The 21,871-nt window shown below is 44.8% G+C and overlaps 1 protein-coding gene across 1 annotated transcript in view; it reads left to right on the forward strand.

The window, feature by feature from the left end:
* Positions 1 to 739: 739 nt before the first annotated feature.
* The window catches only part of LOC146177702 (uncharacterized), a 44,650-nt gene continuing 23,518 nt past the window's right edge, over positions 740 to 21,871 (forward strand). Inside the window, exons 1-2 of the mRNA XM_084581621.1 lie at positions 740 to 779; positions 811 to 835. Of these exons, the coding sequence (XP_084437747.1) occupies positions 740 to 779; positions 811 to 835 (65 nt within the window). The remainder of the gene's footprint in view (positions 780 to 810; positions 836 to 21,871) is intronic.

A 21,871-nucleotide genomic window follows, 5' to 3' on the forward strand; every position in this document is an offset into this window, starting at 1 on the left:
TCGCTAAGGCAGTTCAGGGAAAACTGCTCGCAGCTTCGAAAAGACCAGTTTTATCTGGAGTGCCCGGCATTGCAAAACAAAGAGCACATAAAAGCCCTTCCAGAATCAGCCAAGCGATCACATACGGTGATTACATAAACACCGCAACCTTCAAAACGAAAGCCAAGACCACCTACACGTTGAGAATATTTTTCTTCCATGGCAGCACAAACCAAATCACGATCCCCATACACAGGCCTTTTACATACGCTCTTGGTTTCTAGTATGCCACACTGTGCACCATTCATGCTTCAAAAATAAATCCAAGACGCCCTGTTTGTGAAGCACCACGCAAATATGATTTGTTGCAGAATGAACGAAGAAACCGACGGGGTCCGCAGGTAGGAGCACTCTTTCAACTTCCGTGGATGCACGAAGCCTTTACTGCGTCTATCGCCTCTGTCGTTACTAACGTAATCCATGAAGAAACTGTAAGATGAGCACTGAGGCACGAAATGTGCACGACGCAAAAATCGCGATTCACACGACCACACATTCCAAACGTCGTTTACAAACACACGACACGTGATCTGCCTTGGGCTTTCCTGCAAAAACCCCAATCCGAAAATAATAAACAAAGCCAAGCCAATCCATGGGTTGCAATAACGGTTTGCTTATTTTCACCCGGTTGCACCAAGCTTCTAGCTTATTCCAACCGGGTCGCAGCAACGCCGGCCAAGGCGGTTTCATAGGGAACTTTATGAAAATCCGGGCGAAAATCGCACCGGTGAGTTTAGCGAGTTCAGCTGTTTAGCGCCTGACCGGGTACAGAACCGGAGCCCACATCTTCTTACTGGTGCGTAGCTGATGCAGCCTTTACCTGTGTTTTTCTTTGTGCTCTCATTTACTCTGCTTCAGGAAGGTAGCAAGATCTGATGCCGGTGAAAATGAGCTTGTGAAATCGAAACTGCAGTTGAGCGCGTGCTTATGCTCGAGGCTGCTCTAGCAAGTTTGCTTTGAGGAGGACGTGCAGAGATATGTTGCGAGACGACCAGTCTGTGGTGTGCGACATCTGTCTCCGTTAGTTCCATCAAGTGATTGGCCAAAGCAGATGGGGCTTGTGGTTTTGTGATAAGTGCAGTGTAGTAGCATAGATGCAACCTTGCCCATTAATAATTCGAGTGGAGTAAGTGCATTGTTTTGTTTTGTTCATGGTTTCCATGAAAACATTATGAGAAATTTTTTCCTAGAGAATGTTTGCTGAAATGTGAATATAATGTGCAATAAAACTAGTGTTTTCTTGCTGTTTACTTTTCCTTGTATACATTAGTTCTATGAAGAAAACCACAGGCTAGAAAGAAATGTAATGGCATGCATTTTGATACTTGGCCCCGTTGTGCTGGCTCAGTAGTTAGAGTGCTTGGCTGCTGAACCCAAAGATGCAGATTTGGTTCCAGCCACAGCAGGGACATTTTAATAGAGGCGAAACAATAGGCCGTCATGCACCGTGCGGTGTCAGTGCATGTAAAAGAACCCCAGATGGTCGAAATTATACCGGAGCCCTCAACTATTGTGTTCCTCATAGCCGTAGTTATTTTGGGATGCTAAACCAGATATATATCACATCATACTCTGAGTAAGATGCTATTCATGGTCAGTTAATCATACACTAAATGATCAATTTTTTTTCTGCATGGTACAGCAGCTGTTGTACAATTTTACTTTAGCCTTCATGAAGAATATCACACTGGCTCCACATGGCCTTCTGTTGACCCTTGATATGCGTCACAATCACACACCCGAGTATGTATTTGTCTAAAGGCACCTATGCATGCAAGGAGGGGACCGTTACTTTCCACTTGTCAGAACTGAAATGCATGATCCACATCATTTCTGTAATTCAACTGCTTGCTATTTGAACTGTCCAGCATTGATGCAAGTTTCAAAGAACTGCAATTAGCAAATTAATCTAAGCAGCAAACCATGCCAAGAACTGCTTCGGTTTCATCTTTAGCAACTGTTTGGGAACTAAAATTAGCCAAATGTTGCAAAACATAGATGAGAGGTTACAAAATCTAAAAAACAATGCAGCCTACCTGTGGCATGTAGGGTTTCACATCCTAAAGTGACATATGTAGCTATGAAGAATACCGTAGTGGAGAGCTCCAGACTAATTTGACTGCCTGGGCTTTGTACTTTGAATTGACATCTTGCAGAAAACAGAAGCATTTGCATTTCACCTGCACCAAAGTGCGACTGCCATCACTGGTATTAAACATCACGACCTTGGGGCAAGTAGCCTAACGTGCCACTAAGATGTCGCAGCGTGTACGTACATGCTATACATGTCAACCTTTCTAGCATTAAAGCTGTCACATGCATGGCAGATATTCATGTTCAGCTTTGGACTGACAAGTTTAAAAGTGTACTATTTGTGTTTGTCTAGCATGAAAAACAAAGGAAACTAAGGAAAAACGAAAAAAAAAATAAACATAATATGTTGAAAAAGCATTAGTCATTAACACATAAAGCATATTCGTTCCTTTATTAATGATAAAGTGGCCTTCAACAATAGTACAAAGCCTGAACATTTAGAAAGGTGCTGTGCCAGGCAGCTATTTTACAGAAACCTGAACCATTTCACCTGTAGTAATACGCATCCCGGCGGTGTGGGCTGGGCACTTATTTTTCGGTTCACTCCAACATGCGAAAACTGCATCGTGCATTCCCATTTTCCGAGTTTTGAGCTCTGTAGTACAGGCTAACAAATTGTCGATGACTTATTTTCGTCTGATTGTTGCACAGCGCGTGTAAATAAATTACCACTGCACCTATTAAACACTGACATGCATGTGCAACATCGCCGATCATAAACGGACACACTGATGTCCGTCCGGACATCGGCGCACTCATCACAGCACTCTTCGTAGTCTCACACAGCACTCTAGTAGGACGTAATCCGTAATCACAGCATCTCACGGTAAGCACAAACCACACCTCCAGTTGTACAACAAACACGAATGACGCGATGCTTGGGCTAGAGACACGCCGGCGGTGCCCAGCTTTTTCAGCGCAGCTTGTACTACGTAGAACTTGCAGCACCAAACCTCAATGCGAGCAGAAAGCGATGCGTTACGTGACGCATCTCATCACAGATGGAAGTGAGGAAACTTTGAAGAATCAAAACTACATAATTACATAACGACCGTCGTAGACGTTAATCCACATAATAACGAGGACCAAATGAGCGGGCGTGCGGGCCGCGGGCTGGCCGTCAACACCGCGATTACATGCGCTTGCGCTCTGGTCGTGCTTGCCACCCTGCCGCGGTCCAACTCACGTAAACCTATCATCATGCCATCACGTAGTATATCACCCATTCTAGGCACTATTCTTGCCACTGTACTATTCTTTGTAATTTCACATTTCATGCATGCAGTATGTAGTACATACTTCTTGCACCTCGCACGTAGTACACCTCATACCAACTTCGATTTGGCTACATATGGCTACCATGTTGTTGCTACAACCACATCTGAGTCCGGCTTTCCCGACGGATCCCAAGGCCCATATCGGAGAAAAATGCGTTGGGTCCGTCGGAAGAACCCTACCGATCGGGTCCGTCCGCCGTACCTCTGAAAAATATTTCCCGGATCCGTCGGACGGATCCCAAAGAAAAACGCACCGGGTCCGTCGGACGTACCTTTAAGACCATTGATCGGGTCCGTCCGACGTACCTTCAGCCACAGCCTTTAATATTTGACACAAACGTGGATATCCTGCCTCAAAGACATGACCCCCAAATGTTATCTAAATGGTGGTCCGGGGCGTAGTCTCAATTCGATGGCCTATAAAAAGGCACATATATAAGGAAGACAAGGTTTAAGCTGTGGGCTCATTGTTGCTATGCGCCTATTATGATCACGTAATATATATTTTATTGCCTTTTCGCCTTTGTCCTTCATAGCAGACGTCCACAACCTTTGAAATAGAAAGTAGTAAGAGCTAATGTTCTTGAACCCTAATAATTTTAGCACACCACATTAGTGTGATTAGTACAACTTCTTTCTTCTGCCTTTAACATAGGTTTAGGGCGACACTGACGCGCTGGGATACAACGAAGTGGGCTACTCTCTTCATTGCGACGTTGACAATGTTTGCACGTCATGCATCGCCGTCAGTAATGTGTTACGTGCGACCTTTGAATAGCGAAAACACCATGCTGCGCAAGGGTTATCGCATTCGGCTACTGAGCCAAAGTGCTGAGAATGGAAATTCCGGCCAGTTCTGGGCACGCTGCTCTTTGCATGCATGTTATCCGATCTTTTGCATCCTGCTGCTTGCTATGTACTATTCCGTCTAAACGCCATGGTACGCGTGAAAGATAATTTATAAACTTGGTGGAAGAGAATGCGACCGCGGTTTTTAGCTGCATCCGTGGCCCATACATGCCCACGTACAATAAGTGGTCCCATTTAGTCCTGGTTGCCCAGACCACAGTCGGAAAAATATATAACGACATGCATCCCGGCGCGTTTAGATGTTCGTGCACAAATACATTCGTATACGCGCCGAAAATGCCTAACAAGGGCGCAATGATGGGTGGTAGTGCCGTCAAAATAGACGGCCACCACTCATGGCAACATCTTACGAGAAATATTGGCGCGATTTCTGCATACAGGCTGAACACACACGCAGTACTTTCAGAAAGTGCAAAATATAAAACAAATAATCTATATGAATAAAATTTATGCCGCGAAAATTATTAAAGAAAAGGAAAGGAAATGTTGCGAACGGAAGAAAACGCGAGATGGATACTTATGATTTTCCTCAATACATACCGATACCTTGTAAACACATTGTTTTAATATCGTCCACGACAATTCCTCCCTTTTATAATAAACTCGCGTTATAATTACGCTCTGCGTTATAAAGGGGGCAGGGGATTGGGAATCCCCACAACATTTCTGTATTTAAAATACCACCTAGTGCTGTTTTTTTTTTTCTGCCTACTTCGAAAGTAGTCAACATAAACTAACATTTAAATATTGCTTAAACTCTCAGGTGCCAGCGGGGAAGTTTTCAAGCATTGCGAGAATGGCCTGACCGAAATGCTAACGAGGTAGCCTTCGCGTAGCACTTTTTACCGGACAAAAATGAAAGCCTGAGAAGTTTAAAAAATACGACATGACAGCTTGCTTTGTGCATCTGAATGTGCTGTGATTACAGTGCTCTTCTCTGCCACTCAATAAAGTGCCGCCACATTCGCTTCTGCACTGCTCATGGCAGAGCTTTGCTTTGCTGCTGGTTGTGAGGTAATTGTCAGCTGCACTAATACTCTCGTTTCTAAGATACGAGAAAACATTTTATGAGATTGCTTGTTCTTGATAGAAAAATTTCAGGGGAACACTTAGGTCAGGTCACCTTACATGCAGCAAAGCGGAAGCATTTTGGTCGCGCTGCTACGATACTTTGAACGCTCCTGATTCCTCGACAGAGACTCTGTCTATAGAGGGAGAAGGGCACTCTCTCTCTTTGGTCTCCTGATAGAGGGAGGAAAAGAGACGAAGGGGAAAGAGGGGAGGAGCTTTCTCACTCTTACACATCACCGACTTTATCATCGGCGCACACCTTCTGCCGATGCCACTCTTGAGCTGTTAAAGGCTTTCACCTTAAAACACTTCAGTGACACATCTGGGCAGAAAGATATCTCGCTAAGCATGAGGGCAGTACTTAAATCAGTGGATTTTTGGCAGAGAAATGGCACAAAGGTGTCTGTTTCTCTGTTGTGCACGGATGTTTTGGAGCTTCAGTCAAATCCCGATATAATGAATCCCGCAGGAGCGCAAAAAAATTATTCGTTATTTTGAAATATCGTTTTAATGAAAAATTTGCGATTATAAGCCAGTGGTCATACCTAAGTATGAAAATGACATACCTTGGCAGTAGGCACATGTGTAGACAAGTAAAACCTCAAGTGAAAATGTTGCACTAACTCAGAGCTGATTTATTTGAAGAAATCAATTATTTTCTTCTGCTGCGTGCAACAAACACGACTGCGCACTACATTACACCACTACAGCACATACACCTTCCACTTTCCGGAACACCTCACTCATTTCATGCGTGATTGCATCGAGCGATGAAAGTACAGACTTTGTCCATGTGCAAAAAAAAAAAAAAAAACAAAACAAAACAAAACAAAAAAAAACATCAAAGGTCTCTATGACCCCATCTTCAATGCTCCCTGAACTTTGAAAATCTTGTCTCGGTCTTTCATAATGATCGCGGCAGTCGATGGGGCAATGCTCGCTGTCTGTAGAGGCCGAATCACTTTTTCCCTGCGTCGATTTCTTGCAGTGAAAGCAGCTGCGTTCATATCTTCTTGGCACTTCGCTGGCTAATGTCTCCAATCTCGCACAAACTTCGCAATAAGATAATCTGCGGCAAAAAAAACAACAACTAAAATACCGCCCCGCATGCGTGAACGACCCGAGCCGCGTATGGCACACAACACAGGAAGAAAAAAACGCAGGCAGCTAGGCCTGCTGGCTACTGCGTAATAAACTATAGCTAGGGCTAGAAAGGTTAGGTGACGCGGGCTGGCCGCGAGCGCCGCTCCTACATTTCATGCCTCTCGTAGGTGGCGCTGCTCTCAGCACTTCGATAGTGTTCCTGTATAGTGTTCCTGTAGGGAGCATATACAGGAACACTACACTTCGATGCATGCTCTGCTCGCGCTGGGGCACGGCCGGTCTCGAGGCAGAGCGCGCGCTCCCCCTCAAGACGGGCCGTGGCTGGGGTAAACTTTGGTGCGATTGCAGCGCAGTCATACCAACAAAATGTTAAAATTATTGTTACCACTTGAAATATTTTAACCAGGTAAGCAAAATAGTCAAGTCAGGAGTGACGTCGACTGCTAATATGCTCTTTGGCACCGTGAAAGCGGGCGATGCGGCTGTGCCGGTTGTTTTGCTTGTCGTGCTACTAAATGCTGCTTAAATGAAGAAGTTTTGGTCTGAAGATGCATTACATCATTTCCCGATGGGCACAGTGGTCGAAGTTATAAAGCTAAATATTTTGGTTTGGTGTCGTGAGTTTTAAAAAAGCCAAAGCGACTCGGGCTGAGGGGCGTTGCAGTCGAAGATTGCAGAGAATGCAGATGACAAGCGATTATTTAACGTGCGGTTACGTCGCATAGTACGCAGGCATCAGGCTAATTTCTATTCTTTGTTGTCTGCGAATTTCCGGTGCGTCTAAAGTGGGAAAGTGCAATTTTTAGCCAGATGATAGCCAGAACGTGCAACATGCGATGTGAAACGGTATTATAAGTACAGAAGGAACAAATTGCAGTTTTATTCACAAAAACCTCTCATGGATAAGCAAAGTTTTGTTTATTGCACTTAAGGGCAAGAATGCTGGAAAGAAAAGTGAAATATCACAATGTTGAGGTTGCTGTTGATGGCCTCAAATATACATGTAATACAGGTAGAATAAACACAATTTCCAGACACAACTGCTCACAACCAAATAGCAAATTAAACAACCCACCTCAGTTTCAACAGTTTCATTCTCCCTTGCCTTTCTTTTGAAAATGAATTCTGCGTCTTCAGGTGTAGTCTGCTAAGAACATAGAACTTGATCACTTTGTCACAAATTTAATATGTCTGTGACAACCAACCAGCTGCAGTTTGGTCATTTGGAGAATGGATACCAAGTCAATAAGGCTGTCTCTTCGGATTTCACGCGCACTAAAACAGCGAGTAAAGGTGTTTTCATGGGATGTCACAGGGGCGTTTAGATTGGTTGATGGAAACATAAGACCGCCTATGTCAACTGCACTGGTAATTAACTAGAATAGCAGCTTGGGCATATGTTGGTTATGCATCTTGAGGTAACAGCGCGGAACGTGGACGGGAGCACAAGATTAGAAGACGACACAACGAGCGCTGACTTTCAACTGGTAATTAAGACACGCTCAGTTCCGTTCTTGAGACTGAGGAGTTGTCTGCATCAGTCTTCACATTTGGTGCCAGCGATGCATTTCTTCGCCACATATCCAGCGATATAAAATATCAGCCTTGAATAACTGGCCTGAGTGATGACAGATGTGTTTTCGATGCCACAGTCTTTGAGAACTTCATTTGCCTCACTCAGGTCTCGCACATATAAGAAGCTGGTCATGGATGATGCTGTCACTAATCTTTTTTTTTAGCAATTGACTGGCCTTTTGCCTGACATTAATGCTTCATTATTTTTTTTAGTTATTGATTGGCATTTTGCGTGACAACCGTGCTTTCATTATTATGTTTTAGCAATTGACTGGCCTTTGCCTGACAACGATGCTTTCATTAATTTTTTTTAACAATTGACTGGCCTTTTGCCTGACAACAATGCTTTCATTAATTTTTTTTAGCAATTCACTGGCCTTTTGCCTGACAACGATGCTCTCATTAATTTTTTTTAACAATTGACTGGCCCTTTGCCTGACAACAATGTTTTCATTATTTTTTTAGCAATTCACTGGCCTTTTGCCTGACAACGATGCTCTCATTATGTTTTTTAACAATTGACTGGCCTTTTGCCTGACAACAATGCTCTCACTAATTTTTTTTTAGCATTTGACTGGCCTTTAGCCTGACAACGATGCTTTCATTAATTTTTTTTAGCAATTGACTGGCCTTTTGCCTGACAACGATGCTTTCATTAATTTTTTTGTTTAGCAATTGAAGGTAATTTTGCCTGACAACGATTCTTTCATTTTTTTTTTTTTTTTTAGCGGGGGGTTTCTAAACGCAAGAGAAACAGAAAAGTATGCACATATGTACTACATACTCCCACTAGCACCTCGGGAAGAAAAACTACATAGGCACCAAACAAAACAGGATAACCTGAGCTAGGGCAAAGCCGATTGAAAAATAGCACCACAGCTTAAGCAGCATCTACAGGCAAACAAGAACGAACGAACCGGCGTGCGCCGGAGAGAATGCATCGAAGAGCTGACAGCAGCGCCACAGCGGCGACCAGTGGCGGCGGCATGAACCGAAGGCGCGTTTTCTCCAAGCGGCGGAATGCGCGGTCGCGCCACCTCACCATAACCATAGCTTCATGGTGGCGCTAGAAGCTGGTCCTAGATGTCCTGATGATGATAGCTACAGCCCACGGACCATACACACAAACAGCGGTTTCTGTTTCGTTTCACGCAAGAGTTGCAAGCTGCGGCGCTGTTAATTTCAGCCGAATTCGTAATACTGATGTTCCAAAATTATAGAAGAAGAAATAAAATACTTTCGTTATTCTGAAATATACATAGAAAATAAACATATTTTGAAATTCGTAATTCTGAAATAGTTTTACATTCAAAACATAGCAAATCTGCCGGGGATTCTTAAAAAATTCATTAATTTGAAAACTTTGTTAATGTGGTGTTTGTAGTAACGAGATTTCACTGTACCTGGCCATGTTCAGTCAATGAGGCGTGCTCAACGAATGGAAAATGCAAAACTCTGGTACCGATTTAAATGTATCTCAGGCCGAGAGTGCTGAGATGCAGTTACTTGCAGCGAGCAAGGTTGGTGGTGTTCCTGTTTCATTGCTTGCAAGTCCAAATGTAAGCATAACAACCTCAGCTGTCTGCTTGTCTCTGCATGAGAAACTGGGTTTTCAAAGCATTATGCTCTTTACATAGATTTGTTGTTCTGTTCTAAACTGCAAGTATGGCTATGAAAAGCTGAGAAAGCAGTTTTAATCTTTGTTTGACTGAAAAGGAGCTGCTGTATGGGTGCCCCAAGTGTACAGTAGAGAACTGGTCTGTGGAAAAACTGCACTGCTTTGTCTGGGCTGCTGATGAGACAAGCACCAAAAGCATAGCCCTGGTCATCCAGATGTCCATCACGCTCTCGAGCTATGTGCATGTTCATATCGTCTGGACTGGATGCAGGAGAAGGTGGAGTGTTATTGGTGCTGGGCGGCTCATAACGAGGCGAGAAACGGCGGTGACTGTAATCTGAGTAGCGGTAAACGTAAGTGAAACGTCGAGGTGGTGAAGACCTGCAGCAGTGGCGAGAGATGTGGCCAATACGCGAGCACGTGAAACAGATCGGCCTATCGTTAGGGGTGCGCCACTCATCAGGATTGCGGTATCTGTAGAGTGCCGTGTAGGTGTTGCGAGGCGTAGCGGTGACGACCATGGGAGGGACGGGACTCGAACTCTGGTGTTCCACGGTGCGGCTACAGGGGACACCCATGTTGGCAACCTCCTGACAGATGACCGTTGAATAACGGATATCGTTGCTAGGTTGCTGTCTGCAGGAGGGCGGGTTGGATGCAGCAGGAGCGAGCACTTCCAGTTCGCGACGTACGATGCGGGTCACGTTTTCAGTGTTGGAAGGCTGCCTTAGGGTTGGCAGATCCTTGCACATGGAGCTAGGGGCGGTGTTGGGGAGCCGGTCGAAGCAATGTGCAATGCGTCTTTGTTTGGCCTGCTCGAAACGTCAACAAACTTGCAGAATGGAGTCAACCGTAGAACAGTCCCGACAGATTAGAAGATTGAAGGCATCATCGGCTATGCCTTTGAGGATGTGCCCCACCTTATCAGGTTCTGTCATGTCTTTATCAACTTTTCGACAGAGAGCCAGAATGTCTTGTATATAGGTGATATAAGGCTCGATAGATGTCTGGGCCCGTGTGGCAAGGTCCCTCTTGGCGGCAAGTTGACGGCCAACCGGTTTTCCGGACAGGTCATGGAGTTTTTGTTTGCAAACATCTCAGGAGGGAATATCTGCTTGGTGCATTTCGAACCACACGTGTGCTGTGCCAGTGAGATAGAAGACGCCATCTCAATGATCCCGAAGGGCGTGTACGATCAGTATTACAGCCTGTTTGATATTAAACGCCAGTTGCATGAGAGCTGAATGAGATGTGCGACACGCGACTGTCTATGACTGGCGATATCATACGATTTACATGATGTTAAGAGAAATTGATTACCTTTCTACATGAGACACTGATTTCTGATGTATCGCACAGATATCGTTCAGGTCCTACATATAACACAGTTATCAATTAAATTATCAATAATTTTTCACATTTGTTTTTCGATAGGATTGCATAATTTGTTTTCACATGCAGTATGCAATGTCGTGGATCCTGAATACAAGAGGAGTCAAGGTTGCACTTCCGCTGCATTATAACCAGCTGTGTTTACACCAGTGAGGTAACTACGTGGAGAGTGCTGGTAGATGATTCCACTTCGCGGCCTAGTTAGAAGGAAGCATCTTAGTCGACAGCCGATGAGCGTCTGATGCACGCGACCTCGATTTTGTTTCATGCATCTATAACGTCCCGTTATAGATGCATGAAACAAAATCGACGTCGCGTACGTGTGCCGAAGCACAGTGTCCTATATACTGCTAGTATGCTAGAAATGAAAGCGTTCAAGTGTAATACCTTGTCGACGTTCATTCTTAGTGTTTCGTCCGGCAGCCATTTCTTATTTTGGCACATTTTGAAAAAACATACGCGCTGTAAAGCTCGGGCAATACTAAGCGCCGGTACTTAATTTGGAGAGCGTCCTGTAGCTCCGCCTCGCATACTGGGAGCCCCAGGCGAAAAGCAACAGCAGCGGTTGCATAGGGGAGGCGAGATGGTGCTACTTTAAGCTCATGGAGGGGCTATAAAGGGAAGATGAGACTACATTTAGCCTCAAGAGAAACGTGAAGGATGGGGGTGCTGGAGGTGCTAAGGAATAAGAGGAGCGACACGACTGGAAACTCACAGCTGCGTCCATTCGACACGCAGTACATGGTTGCATACGTAAACACGCATGCGGCAAAATTGCGGCAACTGCCGTCAAAAATAGCTTTACTGACGCGTAATTGTTTGTCTTTATAGTTGCATTCTTGACAAGCACGGGAGTATTTATTGTAAAGCCTAGTCTCTCTTTCCTGCCGGCTGGCTGCCGCAGTAGATGCCTGGCATCGTATCTTTCTGCCATTGAAAACGTCCCTACAATTCCTTAAATATAGTAAATATGAATTCCAGCCTCTTTGGAAGACGTGTCAGGCGAGAGAGGGGGACGCTGCTGCCTTTGTTGAGAGCAAGACTTCCCCTTAAGTCTGAGAATTACACCCCATCCTTTACTTATACTATTATTAGCACAAAGAACATGACATCTTCCCTTTACAAGGCACCTATCGTGAAGCTTGGCAGAAGTAGCTTGGAGATGTCTGCAGTTTTTATTTAGCTCCCACCTGCACAATTACCACATGTGGTTCATCAATGTGCTACTGTTCTTTGTTTAAGTACTACTAAACGTTTTTGCGCTCATTTCACAGCGTACTAGGCCAACTGCCGTCTGCATCGCCTCATTTACGCCCATGAGCGGCCGAATGATTTCAAAAATTACAATTTCTGTTGTTGGTCAGAAGCTCCGCACAAACCAAGTTTTCATTCCCTCCCATTTTTTTAAGTCTACATTTCAAATGTGTTATTGTTATCTTCAGCTCTTGGGTATGATAAGAAATTTTTATTACCCATATCGCTCGCACAGGGCATAGCTTTCGAAAGTTTTTCTCTCGTGATATTGAACTACTTCACTTCACCTACGATGTGCAATTCTCTTTGGGGACTGCATCATCATCTGACTGCATATTTCCTAATTTTGCTAAAGCATTCGACAAAGTTATTAACTCGCTGCTATTACATAGGATAAGTGTGTTGAAAATTGAGACTGCAGCTCATAACTGAATCTGTGGACTTCCTTCGTCTGTTAAATTTGTGAGCATTAATTACCGCAATCCCCATACTCTACCACACGGTTCTTGGAATCTTCAAAGATTAGTACTTGGCTCTTAGCCTTTTTATATTCTATATTGCTGTGAATTGCCTTTCCCTTTTGTATTGTACTTTGTATCCTGAGAATGAAATAAATAAATAAATATCCCTTGCCAAGGAGCATGCTAGGAGGAGACATGGGAGGGCCAATGAAGAAGACCTGGCAGATTGAAAACTGCTTCTGTGCAACCGAATGATACAAATCATTTGACACCATCCGCAAGCCTACGTGACAAACAGTTTGGTTGTAATGGCCACCCAGAGTTCCGCCATATTCATGGTTTCCAGGTAAAAAGCTCATCGGTGGGTGTCTAGTACATATATTTTAGACCTCATTTAAATTAGCAGATTTAATATTTGACACAAACGTGGATATCCTGCCTCAAAGACATGACCCCCAAATGTTATCTAAATGGTGGTCCGGGGCGTAGTCTCAATTCGATGGCCTATAAAAAGGCACATATATAAGGAAGACAAGGTTTAATGTCGAAGCGCTGTGGGCTCATTGTTGCTATGCGCCTATTATGATCACGTAATATATATTTTATTGCCTTTTCGCCTTTGTCCTTCATAGCAGACGTCCACAACCTTTGAAATAGAAAGTAGTAAGAGCTAATGTTCTTGAACCCTAATAATTTTAGCACACCACATTAGTGTGATTAGTACAACTTCTTCCTTCTGCCTTTAACATAGGTTTAGGGCGACACTGACGCGCTGGGATACAACGAAGTGGGCTACTCTCTTCATTGCGACGTTGACAATGTTTGCACGTCATGCATCGCCGTCAGTAATGTGTTACGTGCGACCTTTGAATAGCGAAAACACCATGCTGCGCAAGGGTTATCGCATTCGGCTACTGAGCCAAAGTGCTGAGAATGGAAATTCCGGCCAGTTCTGGGCACGCTGCTCTTTGCATGCATGTTATCCGATCTTTTGCATCCTGCCGCTTGCTATGTACTATTCCGTCTAAACGCCATGGTACGCGAGAAAGATAATTTATAAACTTGGTGGAAGAGAATGCGACCGCGGTTTTTAGCTGCATCCGTGGCCCATACATGCCCACGTACAATAAGTGGTCCCATTTAGTCCTGGTTGCCCAGACCACAGTCGGAAAAATATATAACGACATGCATCCCGGCGCGTTTAGATGTTCGTGCACAAATACATTCGTATACGCGCCGAAAATGCCTAACAAGGGCGCAATGATGGGTGGTAGTGCCGTCAAAATAGACGGCCACCACTCATGGCAACATCTTACGAGAAATATTGGCGCGATTTCTGCATACAGGCTGAACACACACGCAGTACTTTCAGAAAGTGCAAAATATAAAACAAATAATCTATATGAATAAAATTTATGCCGCGAAAATTATTAAAGAAAAGGAAAGGAAATGTTGCGAACGGAAGAAAACGCGAGATGGTTACTTATGATTTTCCTCAATACATACCGATACCTTGTAAACACATTGTTTTAATATCGTCCACGACATTTCCTTCCTTTTATAATAAAGAGGACAGTGTCGTAAAACAAGTGGCATTCATGCAAATTAGCGCCAGCTATAGGTTTTGAAAGGCCACATGTATTCTTCATGGGCACTCTCACTAGTGAGGTCTTATACTAACCTTAGGCGCGAGTAAGCGTTTCACAATAGCACGGCCCCAGGTGGTTTGGTTACAAGCCTCTTTTATTAGTCCTTTCAAACAAGAATAAAAAAAACGTAAAAGAAAGAGAGAGGGAGTTTCGACCAACGAAGCTTTGCCGGGCTTAAACCAATTGAGGATAAATGAAAAGGAGTTAAGAGCCCAAAATAAAATATTGTGATTTGAAAAGAAAGAGGGATGTGAAAAAAGTACGCCAACAGGAAGTTTACGAACTGGATACTTATAGGCAGGTCAACGTGCATGAACTATCACGCGGTCGTGAAATGCATGCATAAAAGAGGCTGAAAACGCACCGAGTCAAAACGCACCGAGTCATTACGCCCTTAAAACCCACTCTGAGACTTGTAGAACGCTTTTCTCACCTAAAGATCAAAGCGGCCTTCCTTGCGTGACACAACAATTAGCTATAGAACCGGAGGACATATGCAGTATAGGAAAAAAGTTGACTCTGACGAGCTTAACCATAGCTTCAGCGATGAAAAGCAGGCATGCAGAAGCACGATTAGGCATACTAAGTTTATTAGTGCTGACAACTTTAATGGATCGTCGCTTCCAAACTGCACTGAAACTTTGGCCGCATATTAGCGCCGCGTCTGCACGAAAACACGCGAGAGAATTGGGAGCTGTGCTTTAGGGGCAGGTTGCACATAGCAGCGGCGTCCACATCTCCACAAAGTGGCAGGCAGGTCTACAGAAAAAACAGCTCTGTTTCAGACAGAGCAGGAAAGTCTGCCAGCGACTGGGATCCACGTCCCGTGATTGAGTCTGAGAACTGCCCACAGAATCCCATGCGACAACAGAGTGATCACGACGTCCCGTTTCTCGGCTCGCAAGTGTTTTCCGTCTGGCTCCATAGCTGTTAGGCAGTTCCATAGTTTTTTTGCACTGTTGTCAAGGGTCTTGCACGGGTTTTGCATCGTGAAAATACTGTGCAAGACAATCTTTGTTACACGCGATCCAAGGCCGGCCAACTTGACAGCGTTGGGGGCTCCGAGCGCGTACCAAAAGGCGTCCAGGTCAGCGACATCGATGGGTGAGGCACCAGTTCGCAATTCGCTGCCAAACATTAGCTCTGCAACTGGAACGTTTCCGCCCAAGGTGGAAGACGCAGCTTCAGCAGCTGCCATCCAGTTCGCGAGTGGGTCACTGGTCATGTTTGGAAGTGAAAAATAGATCTCTTTGACGTAGTGTGTCTCATACCTCCGAAATATATCCAGCAGTGTGTCCTGGGTAATGTATGAAGGACAGTCCCCAGAGAAGTACCAGTGGCGTGTCAGAAAATCACCGACGGCACGAAAGAGATGCTTGACAAGGTCTGTCATGTCATCTCTAAATGACTCAGTGTTGATGTCGTTGAAAAGACTGTACTGAAACGCGTAGTGCATGAAGAAGTCTGTCTGGCGGAAACAGTGTGCTCGATGTTGGCTCGCAACGCACTGCGAAGAGTAGTAGCTTGCAATAATTTTGTCGTTCGTAAAAGAGAACAGAGCCGGAGCGCAAAGGTAACCGTACAGATACATGGTTTTTTGTTGTCCGAATTTTTTGTAGTGCGCAAAGACAGCCGAAAAGTACTCTTTGCTGTCAACTACAACTAGCACCGAGTCGTTCTTAAATATCTTGAAGTACTTGAGAAACGCTGCCTGTCAACGCTTCTTGGACACAGTTTTGGTCCATTGATGAACTTCTGTTGAGGTGGTCCTTTCCGCGTCGCGTTAATGATGGTCTCATTCAGCAAATCAAACAGCTCCTTCTGCTGGTATATTAGGGCTCTGTAACATCTGTCCAAGTCGAGGAGAGACGTTTGTTCGAGCGAAAATGATTCGTTAAGTGTGCGGAAAAAGTTCTTCTCATTTGACGTTTTCGTTTTTTTCCTATGGTTAGTCATGACGTTGAACATGCCCATGGTATTAGAAATACGAATCTTCTCTGACCTGCCTTGAATGAAAGACAGGTCGAATATAAGTGGCACCCTTACAACGCGACACATGTAAAATACCGCGTCAAAGAGATCGTTCTTCGTATCGACGTTGGGCCACGTAATGCCGCCATTGCGCAATAGTTTCTTGACCTCGCCCAAGTGATCGTCTGAGGCGGACATTACGTCGTCGCAGGCGGTGAAGTACCGGGCTGCCTTCCCCAATGGCGTCTGGTGAAGTTCCGGCACCTGCATGCCCCTCTCTCGATAGCTTATCTTGTCAATTAGTGCGTCCCGCGAAGCTTGCGTGACGCTCACCGTACGGCCCCGCAGCCAGCCTCCGCAGACGTAGTCGTGGAAATCGTTGCATGGTCGAGCACTTTGATTCCCAGCGCTGGCGAGCAGTGCGGCCAGCCTACTGCAGGAATCGCTGCCGCAGGCTCTGGCAGCCGGTATTCGCCACTGGCGCCTCATCACTCTGTATGAGTGGTGCTGGCTACTTCCGTTAAATAGAATAGATGCGAAAAACATCATGGCCAAAGTACGGCGGCAACCAATGAGGTTTTGGCGGGCGCGTGCTTTGGGCTCCGTGGATTCAGAGCGGAACCCGTCTCGATGTTTTGAGGCTCAAATGCATTCTCCGGCGATTTCTCGTCCTGCATTCAAGCAAGGTGAAATTTGCAAAGTACACATTTTGCGATGGCTCTTGAGAGGCTTTCAGTTATTCTGTTTTAAGAAAACACTGAACTAAGTTTGTATTAATATAGAAACACTTCGTGCTTTTAAGGTGCAACGGTGGCGTAGCGGTAGAGCATCCGCCTCGCGTGCAAGAGGACCGGGGTTCGAATCCCGGTGCCACGCAATTACCCAACGGATACGAAAGGAATTAACAAAAACCGCGCGTCGATGGAATTGCATAAATAGGTTTGGGATGCGACCTGATGCCGGTGCACTCCCTTACCAGAACAGGAGTTGGCCAACCCTGGTGCAGAAATTGGCCGCAACCTGCGCTAATTATTCCTATCGAACACTTTATAAAAATATGACAACTTGAGGAACGGCTACAGCCCGGCAGGCGGATCGTTGACGAATTGTTAAATTGCGAGTGACGAAGTAGAAGGTGTGCTTAGACAAGCTTCCATAGCCGAGTTCAATGAGCTCATTATGAGACACGACCCTCGTTAAAAAAATAGTCAAAAAGGAGTTGAAAACAATGCTCACAGTGCATTATTTTCTAATTATTCACGGAAACAGTATAACGTTGCAGACGAGAGTTTCGTGTTAAGCATGTGGAAGTACTGTAGCCAGTGTCGATATAAAAAGTGCATTTCACTCGCAACGCGGTGCGAGATAAGGTGGTATGCAGCACACCGCCCTTTGTGAGTGTGCTTCCGCAACACACGTAAAGTGCAGAGTCGGTGTCCTGTAATTTCCATTTATTCGTCAATTGAAAAACCAAATTTACAGCTTGGTGCACATTTTGGGGATGTTTCCGTCAATCTTCAGCGAAGAGTTGGTCAGCTTTGCTATTTAGCAGCGCAACGTAGAGATTATCGATCGAAAGCGCTAGCCAATGTAGTGCTGAGCAGATAGAGCCTTATAGCTATCAACGTGGGCATATATTCATCGCGCTGTCCGGAGGGAAACAAAAACAGACAGAAGCTCCAGTATTAAAATTCATATCAGCAAAGTAGGTTCCGTTAAAGATTGACAGGCGCTATATAGTTACCCTGTCTACTCGAACGCCTGGCCTGACCCAGGCTTGCGAGCGAGCGCCTCCGATCGGCAGCCGAAGAGGAGCGCCTCAGCGACAGTCTTCTCCTTGACAAGCCCCGCAGAGAGCGAGACCTACGGGACACAGAGGGATGGCGGGCGGCGGGACTATGTTCAGAGCTGCTCTCTTCCATCTTGCTGTTGTGCCTGACTGTTTCTCTGCTATAGCAGCTGCTTACACTCTTCTGTCTCCTCTTCCTTCACTCAGGCTGCGCCTGAAGAATGGCATGGAGACGATTTTAGAGAAAATCAGCGATTTAATGTTATCTGTCAATAGTGCGAGCATTACTGCAAATTCGGCACGATGCCTATTACTCCTTCGCAGTAAATCTCTCTCTGAAATCTCTCTATATAGTAGGTGTTCAAATAACTGCTGTTAAAAAACGCCTATTCTAATTTCCAAAATTTGTTGATTCAAAAAGGTTCATAATTACTGCACTCATTGTCCTTTGATAGTAAAACTAATCAGCTTGTTTTTTTTTGTTTTTTTTAATCTACGGTCGAGCAAAAAGTGTTAATGTTAAAGCTGCAATTTGCCTCGAAAATAAAGCTGGCTACGTTATTTCCACCAATCTAACCCCCCCCCCCCCCCTTGATTTACGTAGCTATATTCATTGTCCTTCAATAGTTGACACGCTATCAGATATTATTTTTAACGTACAGTTGGTGAGGAAAATATATACGCAAGGATGCATTACGCGTGAATGACTATGTTCAAAAAGAGTGGTTACAGCGGTGAGCCGTCAGATAATACGAAGAGAGTGTCTCCTCGCCGACTAAGCATGTTTGCATGACTGCGCAGTACGTGACATCTCACGTTTTTTGTTTTCAATCCAAACATGGTAGCCTTTAAAGCTACGGCGTCGCATATCTTTGCGGTGGTTGTCTGCGCTTTATGCTGCGGAGTTTTACAGATTTGGATGGCTCGGAGGCGTTTCGGGCTCGCACAATAGGTCGTTTTGTCGGTGTATCATGGCCTGAAGGCGAGCGAGCAGAGAGAGAACTCTTGGCTCCCTTTTATTTACAAGATATATGCACAGGGAGTATCAGCCGGTAGTTCGACCATGACGGAGAACCATGCTCTGGAGGGCATGCTGTGCGGGGTCCTTCGCTGTTAAAGGGAAAACACAAGCAAGTGGACTTTCTTGTCAAAGCACCTTTGCATCCAACCCAGCCACCCAATGCAGATAATTGGCAGGCCATGTGAACCATTACCTCCATGTCTCTCAATTTCGACTCAAATTTGTTTCGATATGCAGCTGTATAGAACGCAGCGGCGCTTTGATGAGAGCAACCACCCCTTCGCGTGTTCACCCTAAATGTGAATGACTACATAAAACCCCTATTCCATATTATTCCAATGATCAAATTGGTAGAATCAAGGCATCTACCAATTTGATCGACAGGTTGAGAGAACATGCTAATAACGTAAAAAATGCCAGTGACGGAAAAGAATTTAAAGGTTTCGTAGCCATCTACTGCCTTACTTGTGAGGACTTTTTCAGGATCTTGCTAGCACTGTTATCGGAAAAACGAAACAGCGTGTAACGCGAGAAATCGTGGAATCGGAGCTGATATGCTAACGAGGAGAAGCACGTGTTAGTTCCGCTTTTATCACGCTCTCTGAAAAAGACCGGATTTATTTGCGCATGAACTGACTTTTTGCGTATGCATTGACGATGACGCCAGACGTTTCAGATTGTAACATGTTCACGCAATTCGTTCGCATTAAAAGTTGGAAGTTGGAAGCAGCAGAATCAAGCTCCTGATGCGCTGTGGCATCAAGCAACACACAGACGTTTTTCGCAATCACCTTCCCCTTAACGCGGATTGCGTTTTTTGATTGACACGACAGCGCACATAATTTTTATTCCTGTACAGTTTCTTTAATGCAGTCCCGACTAGCGTGCTTGCCTGAAATGTGAAGAGTAGATCGAACGCGCGGCAAAAGGCCCTCTTCAGGCCGTCTGGATGCCGTTATCTGAGAGAGGCACGAGCATCCGGTTACCAATAGTTTTTTTTTTCTTTTTTTCTTAGAATTCGATACCTTGCTTTTCCACTGCAGCACCACATTCGTGCTTTCCACCGATCGCATTTGGCGCAGCACTTTCTCATGTGGCAGAGGCTGTCGGCTGCACTGGTGAAGCGGGGCCCCCGACAGCGGTCGCATCTAATTTACTTCACCCCGTGTGATTGGCGTCTGGTTGCGGTGTGAAACAGGCGGATAGAATAGTGAATCTTCATTGCAGATGTGTTGAACGCTATTGGGGAAGAACTATAAGCCCTTTATACCTAGTGGCACTGGCAGAGGCATATTATTTTCTATTAGGTTTGGGTAGCCTCACCATAATATATGTATCAAAGTCTGTCGGTCTGAAGACGCAAAAACGAGCTCTCACTGCTCCGCCTCTTAAAACGAACGTCTGGGGTGAGCACACCACCGCGCTCATGGTCGCTCCGGTCATCTCAACATTACCGTCCTCATTTCCGTCGACATCTTTTCCCTACTGTTGGACATATTTTTAAAACCTGGAATGCAATTCTGCTCGCATTTTCTTCGCTTAGTGACCAAGAAGTCAGACCTACAGTGATTGCAAATTCCTGTTTAAGGGTCTTATTGGACTGGTCGTAACGACTTGTGCATCAATATTGTGCAATATATTTTTATTTATATTGAAAGTTGATGTAGAGAAGAATACGTAGACAAGTTTAAAAAGACACCAAAACGGTGTTTTTTTATTGTCCTCAGAGATTTTCATTGTTATGGTGAAGGTGATTGCGAAAAACGTCTGTGGGAGGCCTATGCCACAACGCATGAGGAACTCTACGCATACAAAACTGACTCCGAATCATTCATTGCTGTGTCTGTCACAGCTAGTTTGCAACGTAGAGACAAAAAATTAACAGCAAGCTACTAAAAAATACCATTTCATTGTCTAGCCAGGTACTGCATCTAATTTTTACGCAATCTTTAGATACCGGGGTTGTCCCTGACAATTGGAAAAAAGCTCAAATTACACCCATATTTAAAGCGGATGACCGCACGTGCCCTAACAACTATCTTCCCATTTCCCTCACTAGTATACCGTCTGAACTACTTGAGCACATTATTTTTTCCAATCTTATGACCCACCTAGAATCAATGAACTTTTTCTATCCGAATCAACACGGCTTCCGGAAGCAGCTGTCATGTGAGACCCAGCTTGCCGAATTCACCCACGACATTCTACAATACTTAGATAACCTTGTCCAGATCAACGCTATCTTTCTCGACTTTTCAAAAGCATTTGATCGTGTTTCCCATAATCTTCTTCTTTTTAAGTTCTCATCGCTCGGCATTCCACAAACCTTGCTCTCCTGGCTAGAGCAGTTCCTTAAAGGACGTAAGCAGTTCACCTGTGTTAATAACTGTCGCTCAGCTTTTTCCGACGTAACATCCGGCGTACCTCAAGGTGCAGGCTTATCACCTCTTTTATTCCTCATCTACATCAATGACCTACCAATCAACATAAAATCAACGCTACGTTTATTCGCAGATGACTGCGTAATTTACAGCCCCATCCACGGCGCTAGCGCCATTGCCGCTCTTCAACAGGATCTAACCACTATCTCAGCGTGGTGTGACAAATGGCACATGCCTCTTAATCTAAATAAATGCCAATACATATCATTCTCCCGCAAAAACACAGTTATTGATAGCACTTACCT

The sequence above is a fragment of the Amblyomma maculatum genome, chromosome 10, assembly GCF_055883805.1.
Source record: "Amblyomma maculatum isolate TAMU_Amacu chromosome 10, ASM5588380v1, whole genome shotgun sequence".
In the NCBI taxonomy this organism is placed as follows: domain Eukaryota; kingdom Metazoa; phylum Arthropoda; class Arachnida; order Ixodida; family Ixodidae; genus Amblyomma; species Amblyomma maculatum.